This window comes from Penaeus monodon, chromosome 16 (genome assembly GCF_015228065.2).
Source record: "Penaeus monodon isolate SGIC_2016 chromosome 16, NSTDA_Pmon_1, whole genome shotgun sequence".
NCBI classification, from domain to species: Eukaryota; Metazoa; Arthropoda; class Malacostraca; order Decapoda; family Penaeidae; genus Penaeus; species Penaeus monodon.
Genome location: NC_051401.1, coordinates 3,961,933 through 3,970,538, shown reverse-complemented (window position 1 = coordinate 3,970,538; position 8,606 = coordinate 3,961,933). Strand labels below are relative to the sequence as shown.

The 8,606-nt window shown below is 40.5% G+C and overlaps 1 protein-coding gene across 1 annotated transcript in view; it reads right to left on the bottom strand.

Annotated features, from left to right (window-relative positions):
- Window positions 1–8,606, bottom strand: part of LOC119582917 — a 52,403-nt gene that overhangs the window by 43,555 nt on the left and 242 nt on the right. The window contains exons 2-3 of the mRNA XM_037931428.1: window positions 8,060–8,140; window positions 5,634–5,696 (exon numbers count right to left, since the gene is read on the bottom strand). Of these exons, the coding sequence (XP_037787356.1) occupies window positions 5,634–5,696; window positions 8,060–8,140 (144 nt within the window). The remainder of the gene's footprint in view (window positions 1–5,633; window positions 5,697–8,059; window positions 8,141–8,606) is intronic.

Here is an 8,606-nt window from a genome sequence, read left to right as displayed (position 1 = left end):
GGGCGACCAAAAGAAAGGCGGGAAAAAAAACCCGGCCGATAAAACGATGTGAGGGGGGCCCCCGGAGGGAAATAAGAAAGGTGGTAAAGAAAAAGGGGGTGATGGAGGGAGGGGTTTTTTGGCCCTCGGGAAAAAGAAGAAGAAAGGCGTTGTGATGGAAGAAGAAAGTGCGTTGTGATGGAAAAGAAGAAAGTGCGTTGTGATGAGAAGAAGAAGTGCGTTGTGATGAGAAAAAGTGCTTGTGATGAAAAAGAATGCGTGTGATGGAGAAGAAGGCGTTGTATAGAAGAAAGTGCGTTGTGATGAAGAAGAAGAAAGTGCGTTGTGATGAAGAAGAAAGTGCGTTGTGATGGAGAAGAAGAAAATGCGTTGTGATGGAGAAGAAGAAAGTGCGTTGTGATGAAGAAGAAGAAAGTGCGTTGTGATGGAGAAGAAGAAAGTGCGTTGTGATGGAGAAGAAGAAAGTGCGTTGTGATGGAGAAGAAGAAAGTGCGTTGTGATGATGACGATGAAGAAGAAAAAAAGTGCGTTGTGATAATAATAATAAGAAAAAAGTGCATTGTGAAGAAGAAAGAGAAGAAGAAGAAGGAAGAAAAGAAGAGGAAGAAGAAGAAAGTGCATTGTGATAAAGAAGAAGAAAAAGAAAAAAGTGCAATGTGATGAAGATGAAGAAGAGGTGCGTTGTGATGAAGAAGAAGAAAAAAAATGCGTTGTGATAAAGAAGAAGAAAGTGTGTTGTGAAGAAGAAAAAAAGGAGAAAAAAAGAATAAAAAAGTGTTTGGTTTACGAAATTATATTGGTATGGATAGTCTCTACGTGTCTGTCTGTTTTTTTTTTTTTTTTCTTCTTTTTTTCTTTTTTTTTTTTGTCTGCCTGTCTGCTTATTTCTTTCTATCTGTCTGCCTGTCTTTATTTATTTATCTTTTTTCTGCCTGTCCTTCCTTTCTTGGCCTGACTATCTGACTAACAACGTGTGCGTATGTGCGTGTGTGTGTTATTCCTACATGCATCCTTTTCCTACACTATGTAATTCATACCAATTACTATAATCGGCTATTGACAAAAGAAGAAGAAGCAAAAAGATGAAGTAGAAGATGAAGAAGAAGAAGAAGAAGAATATGAATATGAATATGAAGAAGATGAAGAAGATGATGATGAAGATGAAGAAGATGAATATGAAATGAAGATGAAAAAGAAGAAGATGAGAAGAAAAAGAAGAGAAGAAAAAGAAGATGAAGAAGAAAAAGAAAAAGATGAAGAAGATGAAGAAGAAGAAAAAGAAGATGAAGAAGAAGAAAAAGAAGATGAAGAAGAAGAAAAAGAAGAAGATGAAGATGAATAATAATAACAATAACAATAAGATAAAGAAGAAGTAGAAGAAAAAACTACAAACTACCACCATACTACCATTCACAAACCACTAACAACCATTATGGAATTCAACAGAGCGAGTAACTACCATTAACGGGGGGGGGGGGGGTAAGCGATTATTAATCACTGCAGAATTGATATCCTTTATCGGCGACTGATTTCGATGATGGAATATCATTCTCGTTGCATTATTCAATATTCATTATGCATTACATAACAGAGCGTGAGGATGGGGAATTTTATGATTTTCAGTAAAAAAAAAAAAAAAAAAAAAAAAAGGCTTTCGGTGGTCATTCTGAACTATTGGACTGTAACATTTAATTTTAGTGTGATGCTCACGCGCGCGCGTGTGCGTGTGTGTGTGCGTGTGCGGCGCCTGTGTGCATGGATGTCATGCGTGTAATTTGTCCGTTATATACATAGTCGTATACTATGAAGGTGTCTGTTTGTGAGCTGAGATTTAGTGTCTCTCTTGTCTTCTCCATATTTGTCTCAATCTCGGTCTGTCTCTACCTCTGCCTTAGTTGATATTTCAATCTCAATTTCGGTCTATGTCTGGTTTTGTCTCTCGATATCTTCGTCTTAGTTTTTATCTCCGTCTCTGTTTCTGTTTCTGTTTCCCGGTCTCTCTTCTCATTCTCATTTCATCTCTCTCTCTTTTTCTCTTCTTCCTCTCTTTTCCTCCTTCGTTCTTTTCACCTCGTCATTTTCCTCTCTGTCTCTTTTTCCTCCTTCTGTCTCTTTTTCTCTTTTCTCTCCTTTTTCCTCTCTTTCTCTCTCTTTTCCTCTCTTTCTCTCTCTTTTCCTCTCTTTCTCTCTCTTTTCCTCTCTTTCTCTCTCTTTTCCTCTCTTTCTCTCTCTTTTCCTCTCTTTCTCTCTCTTTTCCTCTCTCTCCCTCCCTTACTTTCTTCCCCCATCCCTCTTCTTCTTTCCCTTACTCTCTTCCTCTCCCCCTCTCTTACTCTCTTCCTCTCCCTCTCTCTTACTCTCTTCCTCCATCCCTCTTCCTCTCTCCCTCCCTTACTCTCATCCTCTCTTCCTCCATCCCCCTTCCTCTTACCTATCCGCCTACCCACAAAGCCGGCCCTAAACCGACCATGAAAGACCTAGACTACCCCATAACACACGCCCTGTCGAGAGCAAGTCCACTGGCCGACCGCTCATCCCGTGCTTGACGACCTGGGTGCCTAAGGGGACATTCGTTTATTTATTTATCTATCTATTTATTTATTTATTTGTTTGTGCTTGTGCTTGTGTTTGTGTTTGTGTTTGTATGTGTGTGTGTGTTTGTATGTGTGTGTTTGTGTTTGTGTGTGTGTGTGTGTGTGTGTTTCAATTTCACGATCGTACCAGAATAACCTGGGAGAGAGGGAGAGAGAGAGAGAGAGAGAGAGAGAGAGAGAGAGAGAGAGAGAGAGAGAGAGAGAGGGAGAGAGAGAGAGAGAGAGAGAGAAAAGATGAGCTCTGCCACAGGGTCTCCAATTTGATCTGGATCGTCATTTTTATGATGTTCTAAAAAGTGAAACGCCAGAGGTTAACCCCCCTCCCCCTCGCCCTCCCCACCTCCAGCGTAGGGGTTTGTACGCTAATGAAAATGATGAAAAAAAAAAGAAAAAAAAAAAGTTTTACCATCCTACCACACTCTCTTTCTTGTTATTTTGAGCGTCTCTTGTTCCAGGTGAAACAAGCTCGGTGATTTTTCTATTTATCAATGAGTTGGCAATAACAATTTCTTTTTTATTGGTGAAATTAAATCGTGGCGGATTTTTAAAATTTATTTTTACTTAATTTATTTTATTTATTTATTATTATTAAAAAAAAGGGATAAAGTCGCAAGGAACTGATAATATAAATTATTGTTGCATTTGCATAAACGTGATTAGGTGTGAATGTGTGTTTCGTGAGGTTTCTAGTCGTTATGTGCACATTCGTGTAAATGCGTCTCACTAGACATATGCGTTACGTGTAGGAGTATACCTTAACACGTGTATGTATGTGCATATTCATGTACTGTACATCAGCATGCATACGGGAAAGAATTCACGTTATCAAATGCCAAGCCACATACCCATCACTCCTCGCATCCCTCACCCCTCAACCCCCCACCCTCTCACCCTTACCCTTCTGCTCCCTCCCCACTCCCCTATATCACCCTCCCCTACTCCTCCCTCATCCCTCTCATCCTTTCGCTTCTCTCTCCTTTCTCACTCTCACCTTTCCCCTCTCCTCCCTCATCCTCTTTACCCTCCCCCTTCTCTCGCCCTCCTTCCCCTTCTCCTCCCTCGCCCCCTCTCACCCTCCACCTTCCCCTTCTCTTCCCTCACCCTCCTCCACCTTCTCCCCCCTCCCCACCCCCGCCCACCCCGCCCGCGCTCTCGTATGGGAGGCGGAGTTGCCGAGTTGCACAATCTATATGCAAAATACGGGGCAATGCGGCATGAAGGGTTGCAACGTGTAATACAAGTCAAGCTGAGATATATATATGATTCCTCAACGGTATATTATCTTTCTTTTCCCTATCTAGCCCTTTTTTTTATCTTTCTTATGTGTCTTTTCTTCTTTTTTTCTTTTTCTTCTTCTTCTCTTCTCTCTTCTTCTTGTTCTTCTTCCTTTATCTGTGTCTTTTTTTTTGTCTTCACTTTTGTATCCTCGTTGCCTTTCTCTTCTCTCTCTCTCTCTCTCTCTTTCTCCCCCCCTCCCTCTCTCTCTTTCTCCCCCCCCTCTCTCTCTCTCTTTCTCCCCCCCCCTCTCTCTCCCTACCTTTCTCTCTCTCCTACTATCCATTCTCTCTTATCCTCGCTCTCCCATTCATCCTCCTCCCCTTCTCCCTCTCTCTCCCTCCATCCCTTCTTCCCTCCTCCCTTCTCTCACCTCCCTCCTCCCTCTCTCTCCCTCCCTCTCTCTCCCTCCCTCCCTCTCTCTCCCTCCCCAGATAGACAGATACTGATATAGGTTTCGATAGATTGATAGATATTGATTTCGATAGAGAGATATGGATATTTCGATAGATAGATTAATATAACTATAGACCTAGATACAGACACAGATTTCAATATCATGACAGATATCTAGACAGATAGATAAACAGATAAATACCTAGACAATTAGAGAGAAAGACAAACAGACAGACAGACAAGTAGATAGACAGACAACCAGACAGGCAGTCAAGTAGACAGACAAATAGTCAGACAGAAAACCACACAGGCAGACAAACAAACAGAGAGACAACCAGACACGCAGACTTACATACCTGAAGAACACAATACCCAAAAGAACACAGAAACTGAACACACGCACGTCAGCTGTCCCCCCCCCCAGCGTCCCAGCATCACAGAACATCACGGAACATCACCATACACACGCACGTCAGCTGTTCCCTCCCCCTCCCAGCATCACAGAACATCACCATACACACGCACGTCAGCTGTTCCCTCCCCCCTCCCCCGCTCCCCCTCCCAGCATCCCAGCATCACCATTTGACCAGAAATCTTTCCGCGCGACTGAGCCTCGTGATGACTTTGCAGGTAATCTGACGAAGCAACACAACGGCCCTAGATTTTATATCGCGTTTAAATGAGTTAATTAACAAATTCTAATGAGGAGTGTATTATACTGGATGCTGGACAGGGTTGGGCCTTTGAGGGAATGTTGATTGCAACCGTTCACTTGCATAATAATAAGAGTAATGATGATGATGATAATGGTGATAATAATAATGATGATGAAAATAATGGTGATAATAATAATGGTGATGATAATAATGGTAATAATAATAATGATGATAAATTATTATATCATTAATAAGAACAACAAATCCAATCGTAAAAATAATAATCGTAACTATGGCACGTGAATAATAAAAACATAACTATCAGAATAATGATAAGATGAACAGTAATAGTGATAACAATAATGATACATATAAAATTACATATTACACATGTCAGCAACCCAATGAAAAGAAATCTAGAAAATAAAAAAAGAAAACGAAAGAGGAGGCAAACAACAAGAAACCAACAAGAAAAAAAGAAAAAAAAAAGAAAGAAAAAAAGAAAAAATACCCAAAAATAGAAAACCTAGAGCGACGGCAACACCGCCTGTCATGTGCAAGTTGCCAGTGCAGAATTTGGTGCAATATATTACCCGAAGTTTTCCCCGGTCAAGCGCCACAACCCAGCCACTTGCTTCACCGAAAGGACGACTTCAAGTGGACTTTTCCCAAGCACAAGTTAACACGGAAAAATAACACTTTCATTACTTACCAAATAGGAAAACCGGTTCTTTCGTCTTATGAAACACAGCACGAGGAGGCCCGTCAAAATCAGCTGAAATGAGGAGAGATATATATCACTTTTTGATTTATACAGAGCTACAACGCACGACGCGTCTCTGCATTAAACCACCGTTTTGATATATAGGGCGGAAACAATTCTTTTTATATATACTTTTACTGTTTTTTTATGCATGTAATGTGTCTTTTATTCTGTTGTTATTTAATTGAACATATCTTAAGTTAGACAACATAATGACTAGGTGAGAGAGGGAGAAGGAGAGGGAAAGAGAGAAGAGAAGAGAGAAGAGAGAAGAGAGAAGAGAGAAAAGAGAAGAGAGAAAGAAAGAGAGAAAGGAAAGAGAGAAAGAGAGAAAAAGGAAGAGAGAAAAGCGAAGAAAACAGAAGAAAGGAGAGAGAAAGACGAGAGAGAAAAGAAGAGAAAGAGAGAACGAGAGAAACAGAAAAGAAAGAAGAGAAAGAAAAAGAGAGAGAGAGACAGTCACTGAGAAAGAGACAAATACAGACACTAACAAGACCATCACACACACTGAAAAATCACGAATGTATCTCGAGCCAACAACTACCCTTACCCCATTATCTCAAGAGGCACATAACCCCAAAATAACTGCAACACACAACAACATTCACTCTCCTCCACTCTCTAAATCCATTCTCGATCTGCTGACAACTGCATACACTGTACACATTAACTATACTACGAGTGTCGGCATAACGCATAAACATATACTCTCATAATTGCCCATAAAGTGAAAATGGGTGTCTCTTGCTTTCGTAAACATATATTCGCGTGCAGGCGGACACTGTGGGAGTGACAGTTAGCTGTGGTAATAATGATATGCCGTTTTGTTTCACTTGCTGTCAAATTAAACTCTTGTTTCTGTCTGTCTGTCTGTCTCTCTCTAACCCTAACCCTCCTCCATTTTTTTCTCTCCGCTAGCATACATTTACAATAACCACACACACACACATACATATACACACATACATATACACACATGCATATACACACATGCATATACACACATGCATATACACACATGCATATACACACATGCATATACACACATGCATATACACACATGCATATACACACATGCATATACACACATGCATATACACACATGCATATACACACATACATATACACACATACATATACACACATACATATACACACATACACATACACATACACATACACACACACGCACACAAGGTCTCGAACCCAATTTGCCAACGACGCAGACCCCTCTTCTACTTGTGGCAAATTGCAACCTCGCTTTCTACTCTGCTGTTACATCACACCACGCGCCACATATATATGTATTTCTGGGGAGACATGTTCTATATCCTTCAGCGTACTTTGTTTGCGTGTGTATGCATAGTGATGGTCATTAACCTAGAGTTTACTTAGAATGTAGAGTTTATTTAGAACGTAAAGTTAAGTTAAGTTTATTTACCACCCTGGCTATCTGCTCAGGCGTGGGCAATCATGATTACAGTTTTACATATATCTGACATTGTACAGTAGTCTGTAACTACTGTAGTTGTACAAGGTAAAATAGAAATATAAATCATACATCATACAAAAATTATTACTTACATATGCTTTTGCCACTGTGTTTGAATAACACTGTTATTTGCTTACGGTAGTTATCACATAGTAAATTTAGGGTATAGTACGAGTATATCTTCCAATGTATCAGATGAAATGAAATATTCACATAGTTCTTTATACCTCATGTTAGGTGGTCTGAAAGGCTGTATCACATGACATTCCGAGATATAGTGCTCAAGCGTTCGTTTGTTTTCTTCGTTACACAGAAAGTTTATTTAGAACGTAGAGTTTTTAGAACGTAGAGTTTTTAGAACGTAGAGTTTTTAAACGTTTTCTTTTTCCTCCTTATCGTTAAGATCTTGTACGAAATGACTCCAAATAAACTTGATATTCATCTTTCCGAGAACAGCAATGCTCTTAATAGCAACAGCGTAAACGTAGCAATTGAATGCAACATTGCAAACGTCGCTAGGTAATTATACTTCTCAAAGCATGAAGGTCTTGGCTCGTGATGTCATCAACTATGTGCCAAATGTCTGCAAGTTGCAAGATCGGTTATTGTGTATTCTCTGAGGCCTTTCATCATGGGCCTTAGATGACTGAAGGATAGATATGAGAAGGATTATTCGTCGCGTGGAATTACAGATAAAGAAACTATGAAACACTGTGAATGACAAACGAGTAACGAAAACACTTGAATAACAAGTCCGTATATTTTTCCCGCAGAGTCGACACGGATTTCGAAGTGCTCCGCGTCTCAGAAATTATAACCGCACAACTAACTCTCCAAACAGATAAACAAAAAGCAAAAGTCTATCTCCTCTACCTTCACACACCCCAGAGTCAGATGCTACGAGATAACAAGATTCACGCGACCAAACCACAGAAGTCCACTGGCCATCACACCTCGGCGTCCACTGAAGGATCAAACGAACCACCAATGAATGTTATGAGGAGGGGTACTTCACGCCACGCCGATAGATGGCTCTTGACGTTTGTTGTTGATGCAAGCCTTGTCCTATTACGTAAGGGGTGGGGGTTAAGGTGGAGGCGGGGTGGGGGATTACAGTACGTGTTTGTGTGGGAGAATTTGCGGCTCTGCGGTTTCTGTGGGCGGGTGTGTACTCAGTAAACAAAGTTGGAGGGAGAAGGGGTTATATACAAATACGTAAACATGCATATATGTATGTGTATATTTACATGCATGTATTTGTGCATATGTGTGTATGTGTGTATAAATATATATTTTGTGTGTGTGTGTGTGTGTGTGTGTGTGTGTGTGTGTGTGTGTGTGTGTGTGTGTGTGTGTGTGTGTGTGTGTGTGTATGTGCGTATGCGCGTGGTGCGTGCGTACATGCGCGTGTGTTTGTGTGTTTTATATAT